Source organism: Camelus bactrianus, chromosome 1 (genome assembly GCF_048773025.1).
Source record: "Camelus bactrianus isolate YW-2024 breed Bactrian camel chromosome 1, ASM4877302v1, whole genome shotgun sequence".
NCBI classification, from domain to species: domain Eukaryota; kingdom Metazoa; phylum Chordata; class Mammalia; order Artiodactyla; family Camelidae; genus Camelus; species Camelus bactrianus.
The window spans coordinates 58949740-58977096 of record NC_133539.1 but is presented as its reverse complement, the minus strand read 5'-3'; the positions used below and the strand labels follow the sequence as shown (position 1 = coordinate 58977096).

The window sequence follows — 27357 nt, the reverse complement described above, 5'->3', positions numbered from 1 at the left end:
GGCGGCACTTATATGAGAGAGAGTAATCAGGGAGGGCGAAGTAAAAACAGCAAGCCTGGCGAGGGCAGCCAAAGGCGACATTGACCTAATCCAAGATGGAGTGAGAGGTTATTATCGTCAGCGCAAAGAAGGCGGTGATTACCCTGATCCAAGATGGCGGCGGCAACTGAGGCGAGCGGAGGGGCAAAGAGCGCCGCGAGAGTCTTTGCCCTCCTCCAAAATGGCGGCCGACGTGGGTACTGTCCCTGGCTCCGCCCCGCGGCCTCGGCCCCGCCTCCCCCTCGTCCCTCCCTCCACCGCCCTGCAGTGCCCAGTCCGGGCGGTGGTGCTCGCGCGAGGAGACTGGCCTCACGGCACTTGACATGGCGGCAGCGGCGGCGACTGCAGCGACGAAAGGGAATGGGGGCGGCGGGGGCCGGGCTGGAGCCGGCGAAGCTAGCGGCTCGCGGAAGAAGAAGGGTCCGGGGCCTCTGGCCACGGCGTACCTGGTCATCTACAATGTGGTGATGACCGCGGGGTGAGGCTGGGGCCCGGGAAGGCGGGGATAGAGCTTGGCCGGGGAGGGGGCTCTGCGGCCGGCGGAGCGGCCCGGCGTAGTCCGCCGCGCGCAGTGCAGCCCCGGCGGCGGGTGTCCGGGCCCCGGCACCTGGGCGCTGAGGGCAACCGAGGCGGAATCTTCCCGGTGCCTGCCCGGAACTCTCTCCTGGGCCGGGGGTCGAGCAAGTTCCCCGGCACCGGGTGTGCCCCGAGCTGGAGTTCCGCGGCTCCAAGAGGGATTGGGGAAGGCTCCCCAGGTGCTGGTCTGGAGGGCCTTAAGAGGACAGGTGGGCTAGCCACAGGGCCAGGTCTGGAGGGCGGTGTGCAGGGCGATCCTGCAGCGCAGAGAGCCCAGGCGGCAAGTCACGAATAGCGAGGTCTTCCCCGCAAAGGGAGTGGAGGGACCGTTGGCTGCAGAGTGACCATTTATTGAGGCGGCTGTTTTCAAATTCCAGGCTGAGCTTTAATGTGAGAGGTAATGGAAACGCATTCAAAGTTTTTGCCCAGTGGCATGAGCAGGCGCGTGCTTTAGAGGAGTTTATAGACTTTTTAGGATGGATTGGGGTGGGGAAAACACTGCAGGTGGAAGGCAGAGTAACTGGGGAGGAGGGGAATAGACCCTGGAAACGGATTTTACCCCCTCTTGTTTCTCTCTCATTTCATTCCATTCCTTGTCACAGTGAGTTTTTAGTTCTAGTTGTGACACGAACTAGCTGTGTGATCTTGGATAAATCATTTTATTTCTCTGGGCCTCCATTTTTTTCACCTGTAGAAACTAGAGTTGAGCCAGATGATCTCCAAAGTTCTTCCAGTTTTTGATCCCGTAATTTTTGGTGACGAAGATCACAGGATCAGATTATTTGTTATGTCTTTTTAAATTGTATTGTAAAAGTTTTTTCTTAACCTTTTATTATGAAAAAATTCAAACAAAAATTTAAAGAACTGTATAATGAACATCTAGTTTTATTTACTTATTTTTTAAATAGGCAGTACATTGTCCAGGTGCAAAATCCAAAATATATTCAAGGGTGTACAATGAAAAAAATACTCCCTTTTACCTTCCGTTCCACCCAGAATTCCTCGAACTGGAAGGCAGATAATTTTGTGTATATTTCAGATACTAATACAAGCAAATATGTGTATACATCACCACCACCACCCTTTTAAAAATACAAATACTAATGTCATATTAGCATTTCAGCACCTTTTTTCATACACACACACACACACACATACACAAAAACATATCTTGAGAGGATCATAGGCTTTATTGCTAGTATTAGAAATAGCCAGTACTGAAACCTAGGCTCCAGGAAGTTGTAACTTACTTGACTTGCTTGAGGTCAAAGAACCAGGTAGTATTTCTGGATCTAGAACCTATTTCTCTTGACTCACAGGCCAATGAAGAAATATTAGAGATGCAAATTTTCTTGATCAGCTGAACGATCGCAGTATAATTTTAAAAGAATATTCAGGAGTGTGTATCTGTTTGTATATTTATAAATAAAATTCTCGTCATCTTAGCAAGGGCATTGATGAGAGCATTGTAATGGAGAGGGATTTTCAGGTACATTAGGGAAGAGGAAAAGAAGTCTTCATTTCTGAGCCATGAACATAGAGAATGGGGTGGAGGGTAAGGAGTGGTGTCTTAAATCAGGAAGAGAAGTTGGGGTTGTGAGAATAAAGTAAGCTTTTTTTTCGAGGCTGCTAATGCTGGACCAGTTACACCATTAAGGAATTAATTTCTTCTTTTACAAACTCTTGCTTGTTTCTAGAAATAACAGAGACCACATACCTCATTGCCTAGTTAAGATTGTACATATAAATAAATCTATTACCACCTTCAAGGAGACATACCTTAATAAAGGTCTATTTTTTCATTATGGAACCTAACAAATAAAAAGTTCCATAATGAACTTTTTCCATAATGAAATTTCTCAGGAAATTGATTTTGAAGGACAGTAGAATAGAAAAATTTTGAAGGACAGTGGAACAGAAATGTAACGTTCTGAGCCATATGCTTAAGTGCTTCCCTGTTTTGTGTTTTATATTGATCTTTCTTTATATCAGTCTTTCTTTACTGAATTGATTTTGGGAAACTCAGCTAAAAATAAAACCTCGTATTCTTTAAAAAAAAAAGTATTTGTATGTCATTTGCAATCTTTTAAAATAATAGATTTTAAAGTATGGGTATGTTTCAGTGAGATTCTTGTATAAATAGTTTAAAACATCTTCCTTCCACCCTGTTGTTATTACAGACTCTTTTAACTGCACAGGGTGTTTAAAATTTTCCCTGAGTGGTATTTTTCTCTTGTCTTGGACTTTCTGGCACCTGATTTAGCTGTTCAAGGACCTAATTTAGCTTATTCCCTTCCTCTGGCCTTGTTCTCAACAGGCAAATTTGCCAAAAGGCTGAGCTCCAGATGGGTGAGGTGCCACTGTACTTTTGCAGAAAGCACTCTTGGCAGGGTGCTGTTGGTGGTGCAACATTTCTGTGCATTACATACAGTTGGCACTTGAAAGTAGTAGTTGATAAATCTAGGGCACTGATTCTTGAGGTCACCTTTAGCAGTATCTGTCATTGCCATATCTTTATATTATAATCCTACTTAACCTTTTTTTTTTTTTTTTTCCTGATTGCTCTTTTTCTTAGGTGGCTCGTTATAGCCGTTGGTCTGGTCAGAGCATACCTGGCTAAGGGTAGCTATCATAGCCTTTATTATTCCATTGAAAAGCCTTTGAAATTCTTCCAAACTGGAGCCTTATTGGAGGTGGGTCCTGAGATTTGTTGTTGATTTCTTTTGTTGTCAAATGAAAAACCAGCTACCAAATTATATTGAAATAGCCATGTTTCTGTTGGATTTGCTTTAAATGTTGAAGAGTTGCCTCAGCATGCTATGCATAATGTTGATACTTAGTTTATGTTTTCAACATTCTAGATAAAGTAAAATTTCATTTAATTTATGTTACCTGGAATATATTTTACATTCAACTTTCATTGGAAATCAAATGAAACAAGTTTATGTTAGGTTTAAAAAAAAATTCTAAGGACATCCTAGGAAAGTGTTAGCAAACTAAGATACTCTCAGGAGCCAGGCATATAATGGAAACAGTGAAGTTGGTCAGTGTAGGATGTCAGGAGTGATAGGTATAAGAAACAGTACAGGCTGTCTAGAAGTCTCCAAAAAATATTTTAAGTGATGGTTTATTAATTTCTCTGTATTAAGGGTAATGTATATATCTAGTCCTGATTAAACATATGTTAGGATTTTTAAGTTACAAGTGATGGAAACCCAATTCAAGTTATTTTAAGCAAAAATAAGAAATTTACTCGCTTCTGTAGTTGCTAAAGATATAGGGTTAGCTCACAAAATCAAAGGAACCAGCTCAGGAATGAGAACCAAAGATTGGACATTGCTGCACTCTCTTTCCTTCCCTCATCTCTGCTCAGTTTCTATTTGATTATTGGTCTTAGGTTCTCCTGCTGCAGATTGCCTTCTCCACATGGTGGGAATCCGAGAGAGAGTTTATTTTTCTCATCTGTGTCACACTTCTAGGGAAGGATTCTGATTGGCCTTATTTAAACCAACCACTCTTAACAGTGACGTGAGATACTTGATTAGTCAGGCTTAGGACACATGCCCGTCCTCTGGCCACGGGATTGTAGACTTTGTTAATGGAAAAGGGGGATGGGATAGCTTTGGGCACACACAACAGCTGCCAAGTTCATTGTGGTGAAAGATCTTCAGGTTGCATAGAGACCTGGTATTCAGTTTCATTTCGTTTAGCCTCTAGGCCAAGCCTGTTGGAACATTCAGAAGGATATTTAAGAAATATCTCCATGAAATAAGATGTATTACCTCAACTTGTCACCCTCATGTCTGAAAGCAGAAAGTTGTAATTTTTGATTTGTTTCTCTCAGAGAGCAGAGAGATTTCAATACTGTCCATACTTGTACATTTAAGGTAGATGGTATGATGAAATGAGCTTCCAGCTGGAGTCTGAGTGTCCTTGTTCTAAGCATGCTGATTTTACCAACTTACTTTGTGAATTTGGGCAACTCTTGTCCACCTCATTTTCTCATTAGTTAAATAATTAGACTAAAGTAGATCTGTAAAGTCCCTTTCTGCCCTAACAGTTTGAATTTGAGGAAACTTTAGCAAATTCTAGTGTGGGCCATATTTTAAACTGAGGCTTAAATTTTTTTTTTGGAAAGGGGCATTAGTACATAAGTAGCACTTGTCTCTTAGAGCTTTGGTCTCATAGTTCTCTCAAGCTACAGAGATGCAAGTTAGGGGTCAAAACCATCAGAAATGGCCTCAGTGCTTGATACAGTAAGATGTTGTACCCAACTGGAATACTTCAGTAATTTAATAATAATTTAAACGTGATTATGTCTCTGTAAGACTTGGTAATATTAGAGGTATAATTTTTGAAATTTAGGGATATCCTTCACTTATATGTGGAATGTATTTTTTAAAAATGATACAAATGAGCTTATTTACAAAACGGAAATAGACTCACAGACAGAAAACAAACTATGGTTACCAGAGGGTAGGGGGTCAGAGGAGGGATAAATTAGGAGTTTGGGATTAACATATATACACTACTGTGTGTAAAATAGATAAACAAGGACCTACTGTATAGCACCAGGAACTATATTCAATATATTGTAATAAGCTTTAATGGAAAAGAATCTGAAAAAGAATATATATATGCATATACATAACTGACCCACTTTGCTGTACACCTGAAACTAATAGAACATTGTAAATCAACTATACTTCAATAAAAATAAATAATTTTTTTTAATGTAATGATACCTTAGGGAAGGTAGTGACATTATATAGTGTGATACCGTATCCACTTGGGAACTAAGTCTCAGACTTGGAAGGATTAGTCTGTTTATCCCTGTAGAATTTTTGATAGGAATTTAAGAAAATATTTTGGAGTTTTGGTTTTATCTTTGTTATCCCCATTAAGAACCAATTAGGTGACAAATCCTGGATTTGATTTTGGGAAAAGGACTCCACAAAATGAATGATGACTCCCAGGAATCTGCTGGGAATTAGCTTTGCAGATGGTAGTGATGGTAGTAGAGCTCTCAACCTGGAACAAGAGAGCAGACTCACTAGAACTGCATTTCCTAAGCTGTCCGTTAAGGAATTGCCTACCCAACCTGCATGGTGTAATAATTACATGTGCTTAGTGTTGTTTAATTACAGGTAGGTTATCCTTATGGGAATTATTAGTGCTTGACAGTATATCCTGTTTATAGGAGGAAAAAAATGAGTCCAGGGAGGTCAGCTATTCATATCTCTGTATGAATATTCTGAATAATAATCTGTATGAGTATTCTTTAGAAGGTTCTGTGGAGTTTGCTGAAAAAGGAAGTAGAGATTACTAGTTTTCAAGAAACTTCATATCCTCTTAGGAAAATATAACACTTCTGCTTTTTCAAAAATTTAAGAATATTTACTAAGCAAATGTGAATGAGCATGTAGTAGTGTAATACAGAAAAACAATTTAGTTTCTGAGGAAATTAAATGATTTTTTTATAAAACAGGTATAAAGATATATTGTTTGTGATAAAATAATTTAGCTTTTTAATAAAATAGACAGAAATCCTAATTCCACCCCCCATACTCATCCAAGAATGTCTTGAGTATTTTTTATAGGTAATTTTTCAAAATATTCCACAAGTGATCATTAAGTATGTGTTTGAGTCGCTGTAATGGGTGCTGTGGCGGTTGAGCCCTCACTAATAAAGACATTAAAATCTTACTGGGTAGATGATTATATTAGGGTCCTTGCATGGAGATTATAGAAACCTTCTTAACTGACTTAAACTGTAAGGGGAATTGACTATAAGTTATAGTATGTCCAATGGAATCCAGGGCAGGGATGCAGCTGGGCCTTAGGAATGGCCTGGAGCACCAAAGGGATCCCAGGAGCTCTTGCATTGTCTCTTGTCTTTGCTGTCCTCTTTCTTTGTCTGTGATCAGAGTTCTTTCTCTCTACTAGCTCCTCTTTCTCTGATTCCTCTCTTCTTGCAGACTGGTTTTTTGGTTTCTTAGTCTACATGGCAGACAATGGTAACAGAAAACTCCTGAGATTATTTCTGCTGTCAAGAGAGCAGCTAATTAAAAACAATCTTTTATTTTCATTTCCATATTCTGGATGAAGGGCCTAATTTGTCTAGTTTGAATCAGGTGCTTATTCCTGGACCAGTCACCTATGGACAAGAGCAGATCACATTAACCATAGAGAAGTTAGAGAGAAGAGAAAAGTGGAGCTAGGCAGCAAGCCCACGAAATATTTACCAAAGTACAGGGACACAGTACAGTGAAGATGATAATGTATGCAATGATTTGTAAATTGATAGAAAGTAAAATACTTATAACTTTGTGGGCCAAGAGATCAGTGTGTGAATACATACAGTGTGTCTTGAGTTGAATCTTGAGTAATCCTGAGAGCTAATTAACATAGCTAGCAAAAACATATTTTTAAATGCCATTCATAAATAAATAAAATAATCTTCATACCATAAAATGAATAAATTACTGGTACTTGTTATAACATGGATGAATCTTTAAAACATGCTTTGTGAAAGAAGCCAGAAACAAAAAGCCACATGTTGTTTGATTCCATTTATATGAAATGTCCAGAATAGGCAAATTCATAGAGATAGTAGATTAATGGTTACAATGGGTTGTAGGGAGGAGAGAATGGGGAGTGACTGCCAATGGGTACAGGATTTCTTTTTAAGGTGATGAAAATATTCTTGAGTTAGATGATGGTGTAGTTGCACAACCTTGGGAATATAATTAAAAATCACTGAATTATACACTTTAAATAGGTAAATTTTCTGATGTGTGAATTATATCTCAATTTTTTTTAAATGCCATTCATCTGTAATGAGCTATGGGTAAGATTTCTTTTTAGTTCATTCTTTTTTTTTGGATCCATGATATTCATGGATAAGGACAGACTATCTTTCTAGCTTTGTTAGAGGTGAGGTGAAGATTAGAAGTTAGTGGATTGATGCCATTTTATGGCACTTTAAAATTATTTCTAAGAGAATTTGGATTTCTAAATAGATTTAGTTAACATAAGACTGTGATTATAGCAAAGACACTTTCAAATACTCGTAAGTGGATGTGCCTCTGTCATTGACAGTGAGGATTCCAATAGGTTAAGTATGGCTCTGCGAAGTCATTAATTGTTGAGACTGATACAAACCATCTTCAACCTATGTACATTGCTCTATGTATCATTTTCCTGCCAGTGTCCATCTTTGAATGGCTAATGGACCACAGGCACTCCCTTTCCGTCTCATTCTCTTCCAGGTATTTCTAATGCTTGGAACTCTCTCATTTACAGAAAGAAGGAAAAAACAGATTTCACTTGTTATCTTTTCCTAGAGTTGATTTAGGGCTGGATCTGAAAAGCAGATCTGGTTCTGGAGAAGTGGTGAAGGAGAGGAGACAGCTTTTGTCGTTTCCTAAGCCCAATCCCTATATTCTGGTCTAACTCATCATGCCTCACCTCACAACTCTCTTCAGGTCCTTTAATGAAATATTTAGGAAACTGAGTTTGGATGTTTTCTAAAATATAGCAAACTGTTGAGAACCTGTAATGTCCTTAAGAAGAGGGTTCCCATCTCGTCTCCCTGCCAGGTTTTGTCTTTTTACCTCAATTACTGGATGATTTTTTTCCACATAGATACTAGGTGGTTGGGCTCTGTGGCGTTATTAATACAGTTATACACTTTAGGCACATTATATGGTAAGTTTGCTTTTCTAAACTCTTCTGGGGACATAAGTATCATCTGTAATATTTTTCCTCCTTGGGAAAACATGCTGATTTCTCAATAATAATAATTTTTAAAAGGAGCTCCTGAACACAAGCTGTATGCACATTTTAGACTACCTTTATTCTGAGGACTTGTTTGGAGAAAACACACCTCTAAAAGAGACTTCTGGAAAGCTAGCAGAGCGAGTTATAGTGGGGTTACCTAACACAAACAGGAATGACAACAAACCCTGACAAACCAGCTTCAGAAAACCAGAGGGAAATAGAACTTAGGTATAGTTAATGAGTGTCACAACATGAGAACAGAAGAGGGAGACTGTGGAAAACAGGAGTCCACCCACACAGGCCTCACTGCTTGACAACTCAGGCAAATAGAAGCAAATTGATATGGTATTCAGAGAAGACAGGTAACGCTGTAGAAAGGAATGTGCTGAAATTTAAAAAAAAGAACTGAAAATATCAATAGTGGCCGTTCAGGGCAGGAAGGAGACCACAATGCAGAGAAATAGGTGATACATATTGAAGGGTCAAGAAAGGCAGGAGTTCTCAGTTACAGTCTGAGAGCGGAATCCGTCGGAACTGTTCATAGTGTACCCTTTGAATGTAAAACAGGACATTACAAAATAGGTAGTGCCAAGCATATCAGAGATATTATGTGTTGAGGGACTAGCTAATGCATGAGTGACTGTCCAGCAGAAAAGCAAAATACACAGGAAGAGTAGTGAAACTTGACAGAGTAGTAGTAGAGTAGAACCAAGAAATCTAGAAAACAGATTGAAGTATACAGCCTGTCAAAAAGTAAGGCTACCAGAAGTGGAGAAGATTGAAACGCATAACTCAGAACAGTCAGGCAAAATTCTAGAAAACTCTTCTGAACTGAAAGCCCATCTCAGTGTGGTTATTGGGAGTATATGAAGTCCCACAGAGGATCTGTTTCTTGAAATAGGTCCTTCCTTTCCTGGACACTTATTTGTTAAATTTTTAAATTTAAAAGGTATGTGAAACAGCAGAAAAAAAAAAATCTTAAAATATAATAGTAAAATAACTTGGAACCTTAGACTTTGAAAAATAAAAAAATTCACATGAAGCTAGGAAAAAGCATCAGATTCCTGAATAATAGACCATGCGGTTTCCTACAGATGGAGACTTTTTTAAAAAAATTGAAGTATAGTTGATAAACAATGTTGTGTTAGTTTATGGTGTACAGCATAGTGATTCAGTTACATGTATATATATTCTTTTTCATATTTTTATTATAGGCTATTAGAAGCTATTGAATATTTTCCCCTGTGTTATGCGGTAGAACCTTGTTTATTTTGTATATAGTAGTTTGTATCTGTTAATCCCATACTCCCAGTTTATCCCTCTCCCTCCCTTCCCCTTTGGTAACCATAAGTTTGTTTTCTATGTCTGTGAGTCTGTTTCTGTTTTGTAAATAAGTTCATTTGTGTCATTTTTTTAGATTCCACATAATAAGTGATATCATATGGTATTTGTCTTTCTCTGTCTGACTTACTTCACTTAATGTGGTGATCTCTAGGTTCATCCCTGTTGCTGCAAATGGCATTGTTTCATTCTTCTTTGTGGCTGAGTAGTATTCCATTGTGTATATATACCATAGCTTCTTTATCCAGTCATCTGTCGATGGACATTTAGGTTGCTTCCACATCATGGCTGTTGTAAATAGTGCTGCTTTGAACATTGGGGTGCATGTATATTTTCAAGTTGGAGTTTTCTCCAGATATATGTCCAGGAGTGGGGTTGCTGGATCATACGGTAACTCTATTTTTAGTTTTTCATACGGTTAGAAACATTTTGAAAATACCTACAAAAAGTAATAGAACTTTGAAAGAACATTAGCAAGGGATTTTTCACTGTTGTATAAGTAAATAAAATTAATCAGGTCTTTAGACTAGCACTATCCAGTAGAACTTTCTGCAATGATCATGTTCCAAATCTGTGCTGTCTGATACAGTAGCCGCTAGTCACATGTGGCTGTTGAGCTGAGTTGTTAGTTTTATTTGTTTTTAACTTAAATTTAAATGGGCACATGTGGCCAGTAACCACTGCATTGATAGCAAAGCTTTAGACCATGATACAGATTGCATGGTGTCCATGTGGAATTTCATAAGAGATTTCAGATTTTACCAGGGTAAAATGAAGTGGGTAGGAAGGTAAACAAAGGAAGACAAATTTAGTGCTATAAATTTTAAGTCACAACAGAGTTTATAGACTTCTTAATTCATATGATGAAAATAATGAGAATAATTATGAAAGTGTGGCGAGGTTTTCAGGTTAGGAAAATCAAGAGAAAAACAAATTGCAGATATTGGAAAAGGTGTGGAAGGATACATATCAGACTATTACTAACTAGTGTTTACCTTTGTGGAGGGTTGTGGTATTTGGGGGGAATAAAAGGAAATTTCTGCTTTTTATTCTATACACTTTAGTGTGCTTTTACATATCACTTTGTGAATCTTAAAATTAAAAAGGAAAGATGTGATATAACATAAGTATGTAATAAAATATAATAGAAAACAAAGTGAATGAGGAAAATAAGATTAAAAAGTTTTTTGAAAAAGAAAGAAAATAGACAGCTTAGATAGGTTATCTTTTGATTTAAAGTGAAGTACAGAATTTACATCTGTTAAAAAAAGAAAAAGATAGTAGCAATGATAACAAACCTATAGGATGATCGAGTATAGCACAAATGCATTGTTTCTAATGTTTATGTAAATAGACTCATTAATTTTATCAAAATAAAAAGGTAGAGTGGTGGTTACTAGTTTAAAAAGCAAAATTCTACAATCTGTTGCCTTTAAAAGACTGATTTACACTTACTAAAGGACAGACCAATTCCTAGGACCAAGCATACCAGAAAAGCAAGACTGTCTAGTCACAGCATAAGATAAAGTTGATTTTAGAGCAGAAGCCAAAGAGAAACTTGCCAAGTTCACAATTTGTCATACAGAAGGAACATGGGAGACACATGCTGGTAGAATGTGTTGATGGGTGAATGATTATCATAGAAAAGCTGGCAGAAATGGCTAAAGAATTAAAAATAGAATTGTACTTGAGAGGAGTCACAGCATATGTAAAAGAACACTGGAGATGAGAAATTTGGGTACTAAGTCTTGATTTTGCCACTTGGTCTCAACCTCTCTGCAGTGAATATGCTGGATTAGATGATCTTAGCATTTTTTCCCAGTTTTAAGTTCTATGAGGCTTTAATATTTTATAATCAGAATATGAAAATAAAGCAGGCAATGATTAAAAAAATTACAGAATATAGCATGAAAGGTATGATTAAGTGACAGAAAAAATAATGGTAATTAAGGAAATTTTACCTATTTCCTCTTTTAAACATGGGTATAAAAGGATTTTGAAGACAAATTTGGACTGAAACCTTTGAGAGAGCCCAGTAAATACCCTCTTTTTCTTACTTATGTTCTGAACGTTGACAACTCAGGGGAATAGCATAAGGATCCTAAAAATTACCTGTATTAGTCATAGAGGCCTAGCTGGAGGCTATACATTAGTGTGCAAGCCAAATGGGTTTGAACTCCAGAATTAGACTCACCAGTCTGCTGGCTCCAGGCAGCAAGCGGCCAGGGCAGCATGGAGGAAACAAGAGAACTCAGGGTTCTTTGTGGAAACCGTAGGGTGGAGCCGAGTTGAACACGCCCCATTTATTTTAACCAAATCTACTGCTCAGTTGACTCATCCTTCCTTTCCGGGGTAAAGTGATTAACAGGTGGGGAAAGACCAGAAATATTTGGGAGAAAAGCATTATGAAGCCACAGGAGAGGGGAAAGGTGTTCCTCTCTGATCATAAGTGCTATATATTCATTGTAGAAAAAAAATCCAGATAAATATAAAGAAAGAAGAGCATTCTTGTCATAAACTTACTACCTAAAGATAACCACTGTTAACATTATTGGTGTCTGTCTTTCAAGGCTACATGTTATTATATAGGTATTATATAGGTATATAGGTATTATTAGATAAAATTGAATCATACATATGTATAGTGTGATAAAACTAGCCAAATACTGGTAGACATAACCCAAATTAGCTCTGGCCCTCTCCACAGTAATGTGAGTGTAGTAGTCATGCCTTGTAGAGCTGCCCAGCTCAGGGGATTTTATTCTCTCTGGAAGTTTTCCCAGTTGTACTAGACACATAGCTGCATATACCCCTAACTACCTCTCAGGCCATAGGTGGCTGATCCAGGAGTGCGCACCTGGCCCAAACTGGACTGGTCAGACTTTCCCGCAAGAATCTGGAATTTCTAATTGAAAGACAGAATTGGAACTCAAGGTAGCAGAATGAATAAATTCATGAATGAAAGCTGCTTGGGTTCCTATTCCTCTTGAGACTTGCTAAACTTTTTTGGACTTTGTTGTTGTTGTTTTACCTTGGATTAAAAATGAAACTGAAGGGTAAGTAGACAGCACAGAAGACTTTGAGGGCAGTGAACTACTCTGTATAATACTGTAATGGTGGGCACATGTCATTATACATTTGTCCAAGCCCATAGAATGTACAAAAGCAACACTGAACCCTCAGCTGTGGACTCTGAATGATGTCAGTGTTGGTTCATTAATTGTAACAAATGTACCACTCTGATAAGGGATGTGGATAGTTGGGGAGGCTATGTGTGAGTCAGGGCAAGGAGTATATGGGAAATCTGTACCTTCCTCTCAATTTTGCTGTGAACCTAAAACTACTCTTTAAAAAGTGAAGTCTTCTTTAAAAAATGAAACTGAACAAATTTGTTTGTAACTTACAAAAATAATTTCCTTAGTGCAAGGCTTAGAAACTTTTTCAAAAAAGATGTTTCCAAATAGCTTGTTGTGAAAAATGACATTCAACATTGAGGTTGAATTTTTAAACTAAAATGAGCTTATTGCCAGTAGGTGGAAATGGAAAGGGTTCAAGAGGAGAGAGAAAATTATGACATATTTTCAAGGGAGATTTTGAATATGGCAGGTCTTCTGAATTTATTCCGATGATGTATGCTTATTTTAGTCCAGTGATTCTCAGTAGATCTCAACAAGAGCAACACAACCCCTCTAGAATGTGCTTTGGAAAGTTGTGAGGGTATTTTGCAGTGAAGGTTTGTTCTGTAACCCCCTGACTTTTGTGTATATACCATGGGCTGACCCCTACACAAATATAAACTTGATAGTTTTGTAGTACATACTAACACTAAAAAATCTTCATGAGAAATTAAACAAAAAGCCTATTAAGTTAGAAGAAGTTTGTTTTATATTTTCTCTTGCTGCATGACAAAATATCATAAACTTAGCAGCTTAAAACAGCACTCGTCCTATGCGCAGCACCCAGGCAGGGGTGGGTCCGAGACCTGAATCCGCAACATGGGGCTCCGCAACCTCCTGGGCAGGACTGAGACTTGTTGACAGCCAGAGGCAGATAGTATCTTTCTGCCCTGGCACCTCAGAGAACTCGGGCTGCCAAGACAAACAAGGAGCTGAGATTTGGCACAGAGCAGGGGCAGGGCTGTTCCACGGTCTTCCCCGAGCCCGCCTATGGGGGTGCTGACCTGAGCTGCACAGAGCAATGGAGACACTGGCGTTGGGAGAGGGCAGGCGGCCACCCACCTTTCCGGCAGGAATGCAGCAGCTGACCACGGTGCCTGGAGGGGCACTATCCACCCACCTGCCTCGCTCGAGCACAGCATCTGACTGCAGCATCCAGAGGAGGAGTGACCCGCCCGCTCTCTGGCCACAGTGCCAGAGAGGTAGGAGCAAGATGAAGAAGCAGAGGAACCACTCCCAATTAAAAGATCAAGAGAAATCCCCTGAAAGCATGATCAAGGAAACAGACATTGATGGCCTACTTAGATCAAGATTTCAAAAAAGGAGTGATCAAAGTACTGAAGGAACTAAAAGAAATAGTGTTTAGAGATATAAAATATGTAAAAAATGAAATAGAAACTATAAAGAAGAACCAAGTAGAATTAGTAAATTCATTTGCTGAGATGAGAGCTGACCTAAAGGCTGTGCAAAGCAGACTAGAAAATGTAGAGGAACGAATAAGTGACCTAGAAGACAGGACAACAGAAAGCACCCAATCAGAACAGCTGAGAGAAAAACAAATAAAAACAATTAAAACAATATAAGGGACCTATAGGATAATATAAAGCGTGCCAATCTACGCATAATAGGGGCTCCAGAAGGAGAAGAAAGAACAAAGGGGATTGAAAAGGTATTTGAAGAAATCATGACTGAAAACTTCCCAAACCTAAAGAAGGAATCAGATATCCAAGTACAGGAGGCTCAGAGGGTCCCAAACAGGAAGAACCCAAACAGACCCACACCAAGACATATCATCATCAAGATGGCCAGAGTAAAGGATAAAGAAATGACCCTAAAGGCAGCAAGAGAAAAACAAAGAGTGAGTTACAAGGGAAGCCCCATAAGGCTCTCAGCTGATTTCTCTACACAAACACTACAGGCCAGAAGGGAGTGGCAAGATACATTCAAAGTCCTGAATGAAGAAAAGATGCAGCCTAGGATACTCTATCCAGCAAGGGTATCCTTTAGAATAGAAGGAGAGAGAAAGAACTTCAGAGACAAGCAAAAACTGAAAGAGTTTAGCAACACTAAACCCACGCTAAAAGGAGTATTGACAGGTCTACTCTAAATAGAAAAGAAGCAGGATGCTACAAAAATGAGAAACTCATAACTGGAAAGGAGATAACTACCATGAATTACAAATAGGATAAACACAAAATTTTAAAAGAAGACATCTAAATCATTAAGAGTGGGAGAGGGAAGCAAGGAAAGCCACTGTGGAAGACAGTATGGAGATTCCTCAAAAGACTAGGAATAGACTTATGATAGGACCCAGGAATCCCACTCCTGGGCATATATCCAGAAGGAACCCTACTTCAAAATGACACCTGCACCCGAATGTTCATAGCAGCACTATTTACAATAGCCAAGACATGGAAGCAGCCTAGATGTCCATCAACAGATGACTGGATAAAGAAGGTGTGATATATTTATATAATGGAATACTATTCAGCCGCAAAACCCGACAACAGAACGCCATTTGCAGCAACATGGATGTTTCTGGAGAATGTCATTTTAAGTGAAGTAAGCCAGAAAGAGAAAGAAAAATACCATATGCGATCACTCTTATGTGGAATCAAAAAACAAACAAACAGACAAAACAGAAACAGACTCATAGACATAGAATACAAGCCTGTGGTTGCCAAGGGGGCGGGGGCTGGGAAGGGATAGACTGGGATTTTAAAATGTAGAATAGATAAACAAGATTATATTGTATAGCACAGGGAAATATATACAAGTTCTTGTGGTAGCTCACAGCGAAAAAAAAATGTGACAATGAATATATGTATGTTCATGTATAACTGAAAAAATGTGCTCTACACTGGAATTTGACACAGTATTGTAAAATGACTATTACTCAATAAAAAAAAGTTATAAATAAATAAATAAATAAATAAATAAATAAATAAATACTCCCCTTTATATGGAAAAAAAAAGTGAACCCAAGTCAAATAAAGATATCATCTCAAAATAATTGAGTAATTTGTTCACTCTGCACATTCTGTTCTGTAAGCATTGTAACATTTCCAGCTTGCATATTTAGTTGACAGAGACTTCAGTGCAATAGGGTTATTACTGCAAGAGCAGTGAAACTGATTGAAAATACGAAATAAATTTGAGATTCCTGTTCAGACTTAAACGGAGATGTGAAATGCAGGGATCTCATTCTGTTTCTTTAATACAACTATTTTAATAATATTTTATATTATCTTTTTTAAAATCACTACATCTTTTCAGTTTTATCCTAAAACTATCCCTAGTCTATTATACAACTACTTTATCGTCTCTTGCTTTACTGTTTTTTGTCTAATCCATCTTTTTTTCTTTTTTGCACCATTCAAAGAATGTTATCTGCAAGTTCTTTTTACAGACTAGACAGATTTTACGTCTCAGTGGCATTTCAAGGCAGAAGGACAAATTTTCGGTGATTCTGCCTTCCTACCCTATCCCAAGACATAATCTAGGGGATTATTTTGACTCCACACTTACAAATAAGACCTAGCTTCATTCATGACGATGTCGTGCTTCTTCGTTTTCTCTGCTTTGTTATTTACTTGGCATATGATTTTAACTTCAGTTAAGACTATTTCCCTATGTCCATTATTATCTTAATACTATTTTACTAGTGTTGGTCTGTACCTCTGCTCTTTTATTTTCCTATACTTGTCCGGAGTGCTTTCTGATACTCTTACTTTTAAATTCAAATTTATTCACCCTAAGTTGGTACATACGTCTGACTGCTTCATTACGTCATTATGTCCCAAGCAGTTAAGTGTGGAAATACATATTTTTTAAAATATACAACTTTCTTTTTATTTCTTCTTTATATACCAGTTAGGACGTTGTTTGTTTTAATTTTTGTGTAGGTAAGTTTTATCATCTATGAATTTTACTTCAGGTTAGTAAAGGAGGCATCATAAAATACATGTGATTCTATTGGGGAGATTGGGTCTAAAAGGACTAAGATCTGTTCTGTCACACAAAGAAATCTTGATGGGCCTTGAGTGTTACATATCCTGTTCTGCAGTGTCCTGTTGTACATCAGCAGCCTGGATGTCTTGCTACATACATGAATGGAATAGGTTTTCTGTCGTATCTCAGGGGATGCTCATCACTCATCTTTCATTCCATTTCATTTTAATCAGCACGTATCTTAGTTTTCCTCAACTTTGCAGCAAGAGGTTCAGCTTATCTTGTAACATTCAGACATTTGAGATTCTTAGCAGTGTTTTCTTTTGAAAAATATAAGATTTGCAGTCTAGTAATTCTTTTGTTCTTTTATCAGTTATCAACAGATTTGTGCAGCTTGATTTTTTAATCCAAGCTGTCCCTTGTCCCCCTCCCTTCAAAAAAGCTTAGTGAAATAATAGACTTGAGTACAGAGTTTTATTTAGGCATATTTTAGATAAAGCTAAGTCTTGTCACGTTGTGGCTTCTGTAGACATAACTAATGTACAGTGTAATAATATTATAGAAAAAGCAAAGTAGAGTAGAAATAAAACCTAGGTTTTTGATCCTGGACATTACTTACTATTTTGGTCAAGTAGAGCAGCTCTTCTTAGCCTTAGTTTTCTCATCTGCAAGTAGAGATATCTGTCCTGCCCATCTTTCAGGATTATTGTTAGGTTCAAACAACACAATGATGGCTAGGGAAATGTAAATTCTAAAATACACCGCAATAGTTGTTACTGGATGAATTGGAAGGGGATTTGGAAAAACCTAATTCACTGGCTAGACGACCATTGAAATGGAGAGGAGATAGAGATCTCACCCGTGCACTGGAGATAAAAAAAACTAGGAAGCATTGGCAGGACTTGGAAACCTATTTGAGTTGAGAGTGAGGGAAAGGAAAGAGCAGTTGAATCTGACAGTGGGAGGTTGGGGATCAAGAGGCATGGTAGGTAAGAAGGAAGGAAAGGGTGAGCTTCCTGTTGAGCATGCCATGTTTGGGATGCTGCTGATACACACAGATGGAGATGTCCAAAGGAATGTGGGCCTGGAGCTCAGAGTTCCGGGGTTAGAGATTGGACTGGGAACGCCCCTGTAATGAGGTCATGGGATGAGATCAGGTGGAGTCCAGGGGCAGAGCTTTGTGGAATGAATGTCTGTACTGATGAGCCTGCTGGGCATGAAGAGGCTCTCAGACCCTGGTTCCGTAGTCTGCGACGTTGCTCTCCTGTAGAATATGGAACATGGGAGATGTACACGTATTGCTCTTACCAGTTCGTGTATTAGGAAAGAGTTCCTTGGCATCTGATAAACTACTGGGTGAGAGTTACTCCTTAGGAAATCTCCTACAGACACACAAACTAAAAATGAACAAACAAAATACAAACAAGAACTTGCATTTTGTTAAATAGCCTTTAGCCAAGTTTAAAAGCTGAATGTTCATTCTTCAAATACAGTTCTGCTGGCAGACATTGCTCTATTCTTACTGAAAGGCTCGTTTATATGAAGTAAAACTAATATTATTGATTTTTACTAATTCTCTTTTTCCCCCTTTTTTTCTCTCTAGATTTTACATTGTGCAATAGGTAAGTATGGAATTTCTCCCTCCTTACCCCTGTCACTTATGTACACTGGATTCTGCCTTTTTTAAGTCAGATTTTTAATCAGATTCTGGTTGAATATTGAAAAAACCTAAACTGTTTAATCATTATATATAAAATTTCTTAGGCTTTTGATTTCTAAAACCATAGATACTATTTAGATGTTATCACTGAACACTGTATTAAATGTCATAGCTGTTTTGCTCTGTCAATTTCAAGAGGCCTCTCTTACGTTCTCAGTACAGGGGAAATAGAGAAACACTAGCATATTTATAAAAATGTGGCTTGGAGTGCTAGGCTTTGTTGAAAGCCCTCTCTGATCACTTAAATGTTATATTCTCTTTCCTTATCTCTTAAAATGGAGTACTGCTTGTATTGCCTATCTCCCAGATGAATATTTAACGTGTGAGAAGGACTGGAAAGTCTAAGTACGAAGGGTTTTACAAATGGTGAGGGATTTCTACTGAAAGCAGCTAGAGTGTATTTCCGTTTGGAGGGAAGGAGGACAGTCATCATATTCTGCCCTGGAACTGAGGCATGGCTTCTGGTCTGTGGTGGCTGGACTCCTAATCAAGCAGAAATCAGTTTTAAACAATTGACAGACCCTGTAGAGTAAGCCCACAGTGGTTGCTGTGCATCACACTTAGCTCTCAGAGAGGGAATCTGAAGTTGATACTCACTGAGAAGCACCAAAGGTCTGAAAGCTCTGGAACTATGCATTCAAACCGCTATGGCCCTGATCAACATAACTGACAAATTGAGTACTCACTGTGTTAGGGCACCAGAGAGCTCAGAAATGAGGAGGCTTACAGACCAGGTGGGCACACAGTAACCTGTCCACTATGGGTCTTGAAGGGGTGACATGGTACCACTACTTTTAAGGAAGACGACACCTTCCTTATATAGGCTTGCACTTCGGCTGTTTTTCCCACTAGAAGGAGGTCTACAATCAGGGATTTCTCAAATGATTTGTAGAATTTTGTTTGGTTTTTTTGGAAGGGGGTTAGAACTCATAGCTTTCATAGATGCTCGGAGGAGTGTATGATTCAGAAGGCTAAGAAGCTGCTTTAGCACCTTTAAGCAAGAGATTTGAAAGAAGCTTGGAGACTTATTTATCATATGGTCTGCTTTTCCAGAAAAGGGCAAGGGACCTGCGCAGGTCACAAGCCAGTAAATGGTGCAGCCTCGCTTGGACCCTGGCCAGTCTGAGCCAGAGCCGACCAGGCTGACTTTATTTTATGGTGTATGGGTCTCAGCTAATGTATAGTCTCACATACATTTCCTTTTTGTCCTTTATAGTTTTGAGGTGAAAAGTTTTGTCCCATCTTAAATGCTGAAATTTGCAGAATGAGGGATACGTTCAGCCAGAGAGAGTTCTGGACCCATGTCAGGCCTTCTCCACATGACTGAACCCTGTGTCTGCATTCTCCCCCACTCTCTGAACTTTCGCTGCCTCTGTATAAAGCTCTTAGATGCGTGTTTTCTGAGCATGTGTATTATTATTTTGTTAATATTTCATTGTATCTTAATACCGAGATTCCTTTTTTCTTTAGCATATGTTTTCATGCATTTGTATATAATTTCTACCCCTGAAAATAAAGTTTCTGACAAGTATATTTATTCATTCATACCAAGAACAAGATGGAATGCCTACCAGGTGGGGCCAGACACTGTCAGGCAGTGGGAATAGAGAGGTAGACAGGCACAGGCTTAGGCTCAGGAAACCCACAGTCAAATGGGTGCCACTCCGAGCTCCTCTGGTGGGTGCACTCTGAGGACTAGTATCCGTGTCACATTCTTCTCTGATGGTTCATTGACAGGTGTCCCTAGGGCTAAATGTGGTCCCTGATACCAAGGAGATGCTTGCTTTGAAATTCCTTCCTATTTTCTCATGAACCTTGTTCCATCAGTGATTCTCTCTCATGCATCATCACCCTTTGTCACCCACCTTTTCCTTCTCAGCTCACAAGATGCTCAGAGTGCTCCAGCCTAAAAATTTGTGACCTAACCTTTGACCCTGTCTTTCTCCCCTGTTACTACATAATTCCTTCGCATCCCTTTTACCAGATTTATGGTATTCTCTTTCCAATTCCACACTCCCATTTTTACCTTAACCCAGCAGGTGTGCTTCTGTCCCCCTAGTCCTGCTAAAATTGCCCTCTGGCCTAAAATCAGCACTTGTTTCTGTTAAATTTCGAAGACATATTTGGAGTTTACTGAACTTCTGAACTACATTGGGCACAGCTGATGACTCCTTTGTGACATCGTGGTCCTTTAGCTTACATTATACTGAGCCCTCCTTGGCTTTTCTGGTCCTCTGTGGTTCTTTTCTTTCTCTGGGGGCTTCTTTTTCTCTCCTTGCCCCTTAATTGTTGGTGTTCCCAGGGTGTGGCTTGGCTCATTGCTCTTATGACCGAACAGGCCCTCTGTGGGTGATCTCTTCCCTTCTCATGGTTTGAGATACTCATGACACTTACATCTCTAACTCCAAGCCATACCTGCATCCCAGACTCAGGTGCATCCAGTGACCTCCTGGATGTCCACTCCTAGATGTACACCTCCTCTTCCTCAGCATGACTCACCCTCCCACGCTTGTTCTGTCTCCCACATCCTTCTCATCAGGTGTTCCGCCGTCCATGCAGTCACGCAGCCTAGCCCTAGGGCTCACTGATCATGCCTCCTCTCCCTAACCCACACCCCCACATCCGGGTGGTCATCAGGCTTTCTCAGCTGTGTTTCCTAAGTGGTTCTCAGATTATCCTGTTTTTTCACCCCAATGCAGGGCTTGACTGTGTCTCATCTGGACTCCAGCTTGGGTTTTCCTGAACTTGTAGGCCTATAATATTAATAATTGGAGCATTTGCTATGTTCCAGTGCTTTACATTCCTTATCTGCTTACTTCCCATTTTACAGTTGACGAGACTGAGGCTTAGGTGGTTTTTTATCATCCTGCCAAAGTTCACAAAGCTAATAAGCCCTTAGAGCCAGAAGTTGAACCTATGGCTTTGTGGCTCCAGTCCATGCTTCACAATCTTTGAGGGATGTAGTTAAACGGTAATTCTGAGCATGTCACTTATGTGCTTAAAACCCTTCTCTGGTTTAAACTTCATGATTTGGCCCCCACCCACCTTCCCAGCCTTACCTGTGTCCATCCGCTGCCTCCCACTCCATGTTTCATCAATCCTGACCTTCTTGTCCCCACCCCCCCGCCTCCATATACCATGCTGCTGCACCATTTCCTGCCTGTGGTCGGCGCCCAGGCGTTGTGCTCTGCCTGGAATGAGTAGCCCCACCCCCACCCCCACCCCTGCTTCAACTGACAACCTTCCCCTGTAAACTCCTACGACCCACTGGCTAGATTAGATGCCATTCCTCACTTTTCTGTAATACCCTGCAACTCGCTCTATTATCACACTTTCCACAATGTATTATGGTCTGTCACTGTATCTGTATCTCCCACCAACACTGAATTTTTTGAGAACAAGGACTGTTTCCTTTTGATTTCTGTATCCCAGCACCTAACAGTTTATGGCACCTAGTGGGAGCTAAGTGAACATTTGATCATAATCTTGTCAAATTGGTGAAATTTTCCAAAACGTGTTTCAAAATGTTTTCAGTTCCTTGAAAAAAATCAATGAGAAAAATAATAAATAAGCCGTTTCTAACGTTAGCCCTAAAGGCAATGCTTTATATTTTCACACAACTTAATTTTATTTTTGGAATGATGGCTTATTTTCCTGTGGCTTTCTGAAACTTTTCACTATAACAGCTTGGTCTTTTAGAAACTTGTTTTAGAGCCTTGAGATGTCTTTAGTTTACATGTTTTTGATGAGAAGTGTAGACCTCAGTCAGACCTGGATTATGGACTAGCTTTGACTTTCAAGAAGTAGCTCAATTTTTGTGTGCCTTTGTTTCTTTATCAATAAAAGGGGGATAACAATACCCACCTCTGGGGTTGTTGTGAAAATGAAATAGTACATACATGAGAAACACTTAACTTACTGTCTGAGACATGGCAATATTGAAAATTGCCCAATAAAATGGTAGCTGTTATTATTAACTAAAGCAATTTAATGTTATAGAATGTTTAAAGTTTTATTCTGCCCCTAATGTAATGTTCTACATTTAGATATATTTATGTAAGTCCATATTCTTAATTCTATTAAATTGCAATTTCTCTGTAAGTGAGTGCTTCAGGGCCACTTACTCTTAGTATGGATTGGAGTTGCTGCTTGTTCATGGTTGTAACAGTGCAGCTGGGCAAAAATAGCCTCCAGAAACAAACTAAAATTCCACATGAGGGGTTCATTTCTGTGAGAAAGTCAAGCCTCTGTCCTTCCCAAAGGGTTTCTGTGCCCCAAGTTCTTTAAAGTAGGTTGTTTGCTCTCCATTGATAATGTAGGAACAAGATTGCTTTTGCGGGGAGGAGGGCAAGTGACAGCCCTTTTGATCACAGGTTGGAGATGTATATTTTTTAAATTAAGACATAATTGCCATGTAACATTATATTAGTTTCAGGTGTACAACAAAATGATTTGATATGTGTATATATTGTGAGATGATCTCCAAAATTAGTTAACGTTCATCACCTCGTAAAGGTATTTTTTTCTCATGATAAGGACTTTTACTTTTAAGATCTACTCTCTTAGCGCCTTTCAAATATGCAATACAGTGTTATTAACTATAGACACTATGTTGTACATTAATCCCTGTGACTTATTTATGTTATAACTGGAAGCTTGTACCTTTTGTCCACCTTCATCCATTCTGTCCACCCCCTGCCTCAGGCAACCACCAATCTGTTCTCTGTATCTTTGAGTTTGGGTTTTTTTAGATTTCACATTCAAGTGAGATCATACAGTATTTGTCTTTTTTCTCACACAGGATTTCTTAAATGCTGTGGTTGCAACCTTCAACCAAAGACTTGTAATACTTTCATTTATGCAGTGTTTTTCTTTTTGGAGATGAGAATTTAAAAGTCCAATTGGGATGTGTCTTTTACAGGACTGCAAGGAAGAGTTGTTTCTTTAATCATATGGTATAGTTTGTATTGAAAGCAGTATTATTAATTTTTCTGTGTTGTGCTTAAGATTAGACTGTGGAAGAGGCATATTGGATATGGTGATTCTCAGCTAACTCCAGAGTATGGTTATCCCACTTTGTTGGGATGGAAATTGGAGGTGGGGTGACTGGAACTGATACTCCTCGTAAGATGTGACATTGTGCATTTGGTGAACTTTTGTGTTGGAAATTATACTGTCAATATAAATAACTTTGGAAGTTCTCTTTTGATTGAAAACTGTAGAACAGGAGCTCAGTCATAGCCCAGAGGGTACTGTGTCTGAAGTTGAATATTAGCACTTTGATATCATCAACAGACAAGGACAGAAGCCCTTTCACTTAGATATCCCAGATTTGTAGTTTCAGATATTTGCTGTATGTTCCAGCTTGCACTCCTCTCTTAAATCTTTTATTTAATTATTTTTAAAAAGTGAACTTTAAGAAATTTGCAATCACCTTAATATCTGTGGATAACAAATGGCTTCAGATTGATTTTATTAAGTTACAAATTGGTGCCAAGGAGGAAGGAGCAGCTGCTGAGGAGGTGAGCACCAGAAGATCCCATCTCCTCCGACCAGAAATGTTTTCCCTCCCACCAGTTAGAGTAACTAAATCCTCTCCAAACCACAGTACCCCGTCGTCCTTGAGAGGTTCAAGCATTAACAGTCCGGTATTGTGAAGGAACCTCCATGACGTATTACTAAAACCAGACCCACAACCCCCCGTGTTGTGCAGAAGAGAACTCTGAAAGGAGAGCATCCCGGAGGGGAGCGGCAATTCCCCTGGGTTCGCTCACCTGGAATTCTGCTTTCACCCCTATGCCCGGCCCTCAGGGGTATGGCTGGGCACAAAAACAAAACTGCTTTCTTTGGCTCCTCTTAGCTTAATTGACATTTTAAAAATGAACTTTACCAATAGTGAGGAAGAACAAAAAGGGGATGAATAACACAAACATGAATAAAAAATGGTTCAGATTTAGATCCAGAAGTTGCTTTCTGCCTGGGGGCGTGTTTAGTGGAAGGAGAAGCCTCTTGAGGTGTGGAAGTGGACTAACCTTGCCCAGCAGACCAGCGTGTGTCCGCTGTGTAGAGGCTGCCTGGGTGCCGGGGGGAGGCTAGAGGCCTGGTAGGAGGTTGCCAAAGTCAACCTTTATTTCCTTTCAGCTCTGTCTTTGTCATTTATTAAGTACAGTCATTTTCCAGCATCCTGATCCCGAAACTCTACCAAGACCATATGACCATGTTCAAACTGTAATCTCCCAAATCAGTTAAGCCCTTCAGACCAGCCTAGCTTAGTCTCCCTCTGCTTTGGCTCTTCCATCATTCTGTTGCCTCCTGATCACATTTTACCTCCTCCCCTCTAGACCGGGGGAGAAGAGGAAACAAAAACAGTTTTAGTGCCTGCACCTTCTGCTCCTGATACCCAAAGCTTCAGCCACTGTTCTCTGAATAAACTTTGCATTTTCACACTACATAATTTTGTATGTAAAATATCCTTTGCCTGAAACAGCCAGCTCTGTAAGTTGGTCTCTGTTCTGAGTGAATGTACTGAGATGAAGGGAAGGGAGAAGTATGCCCACCAGGAGCCCAAAGTGCCTGAGCAGAGAAGGTGGGTCGGGACTTACCCAGAGTTCACGCATGCCGCGTGGCACCTAGCAAACACTCAGGAAGCTGTAGCAGCTCTTTCATTGATGATTAGTGGGCAAAACATAATCCCTTAGGGTTTCTGTGCCCAATTAGCAATCAGAAGGGAAAGCAATGAAGAGAGTCTAGATCAAGGAATTTTACCTTCTGCCATCCTTGCAGGAACAGCTAGGGTTTGGTTTGAATGAAAACCTGTTATTGAGGAATTTAAAACATCTTCTCTGGAAGGTAAACCTATCTTCTTTTCCAGTCCATCAGGAACCAAACTAAGGCAAACCAACCCTACTGGAAACACAATTAGTTTGTGACAAGTCAGGCCTCAACCCTCTGGGTGTTAGTTTTCACATCTGAAGAGCTAGGAGTTGGACCAGATAATAGATTATCTATCTCTAGCATTCCTTACAGCTGAATGACCTGAAGTTCTCTGAAACTGATGTAGCTTCAGAGATGAAGGTCAGTTATCTAAGCAGTGATACGAAAGGAGGATATGCTGGATATTTAAATATACCTATGTATGAGTATTAGGAAACTTGTTCAAGTACAGTAGTTTTAGTATATTCTTCCACTCAATGCTTTTTAAAAATTGAAGTATAGTTTATATACAATAGTATGTAAGTTACAGGTGTACAATACAGTGATTCACAATCTTTAAAAGATTATACTCCATATATAGTTATTATAAAATAGTGGCTATATTCCCTGTGCTGTACAATAGTTCCTTATAGCTTATTTATTTTATACATAGGAGTTTGTACTTCTTAACCTCCTGTCCCTCTCACCTTCCCCTCCCTACTGGTAACCACTAGTTTGTTCTCTGTATCTGTGAGTCTGTTTCTTTTTTGTTATATCCACTAGTATGTTGTATTTTTTTTAGATTCCACATACAAGTGATATCATATGGTATTTTCTTTCTCTGTATGACTTGTTTCACTTAGTATAGTACTCTCCATGTTGCTGCAAATGGCAAAATTTTCATTCTTTTTTATGACTAAGTAGTATTCCATTGTGTGTGTGTGCGTGTGCGTGTGCGTGTGCGTGTGTGTGTGTGTGTATTCCACATCTTCTTTATCCAGTCATCTGTTGATGGACATTTAGATTGCTTCCATATCTTGGCAATTGTAAACAATGCTGCTATGAACATTAGGGTGCATTATTTTTTCAAATTAATGTGTTTGTTTTTTTCGGGTATATACCCAGAAGTGGAATCGCTGGGTCATATGGTACTTCTATTTTTAGTTTTTTGAGAAACCTCCATACTGTTCTCCACAGTGGCTGCACCAATTTACATTCCCAACAACAGTGTGCAAGGGTTCCCTTTTCTCCACATCCTCACCAATATTTGTTATTTGTGTTCTTTTTGATGATAGCCATTCTGACAGGTGTGAGGTAATATCTCATTGTGGTTTTGATTTGCATTTTCCTGGTGATTAGTGATGTTGAACATCTTTTCATGTCCTCTTTAGAAAAATGTCTGTTCAGGTCTTCTGCCCGTTTTTTAATCAGGTTGTTTGTTTCTTTGATGTTGAGCTGTATAGGCTGTTTATATATTTTGGATATTAACCCCTTATCTGTCGTATCATTTGCAAATGTTTTCTACCATTCAGCAGGTTGTCTTTTTGTTTTGTCGGTGGTTTCCTTTGCTGTGAAAAAGCTTTTAAGTGTAATTAGATCCCATTTGTTTATTTTTGCTCTCTCGGTGCATTTGGAAAGCCCCATCAGAGAGCAGAATTGGGATAGGAGATGGGCACACATGCACACTTTCCATAGCATACATTTATTTACCCATGATCATCACTAGATGGCGCACTTGTATTAGCAAAGAGACATTCTTGGAAGTTAAGGACCTCTGGAGGACCTCTAATAAAAATAGACAGTAATGAATCAGTAGCTGAAACTGAAGAATGAGCAAGTTAACCAGGGAAAAGAGAAGTGGATGGTTTTCCATCACTGTCTCATGACTTGATCATTAATATTTTAGGTAACAAAATCTGAAACTTTCTGCATTGCCCTGGAGATTATCTTATAAGTATTCCTTAATTGTAGGTACAAGGTATCTTTAAAATAAAAAATTTGCTTAATTTGCTTAATTAAAAAGGTAGAGGCAAACAAAGTATCTCTGAAGTTCTCTGGTCAGATGGTTTATGACAGTCT

At 39.2% G+C, this 27357-nt stretch overlaps 1 protein-coding gene across 1 annotated transcript in view; it reads left to right on the top strand.

Annotated features, from left to right (window-relative positions):
* The first annotated feature begins 300 nt into the window (after nt 1-300).
* Nucleotides 301-27357, top strand: part of HACD2 (3-hydroxyacyl-CoA dehydratase 2) — an 88418-nt gene continuing 61361 nt past the window's right edge. The window contains exons 1-3 of the mRNA XM_010970916.3: nt 301-517; nt 3191-3308; nt 18469-18487. Coding sequence (XP_010969218.1) covers nt 363-517; nt 3191-3308; nt 18469-18487 — 292 coding nt within the window. The 5' untranslated portion in view covers nt 301-362. The remainder of the gene's footprint in view (nt 518-3190; nt 3309-18468; nt 18488-27357) is intronic.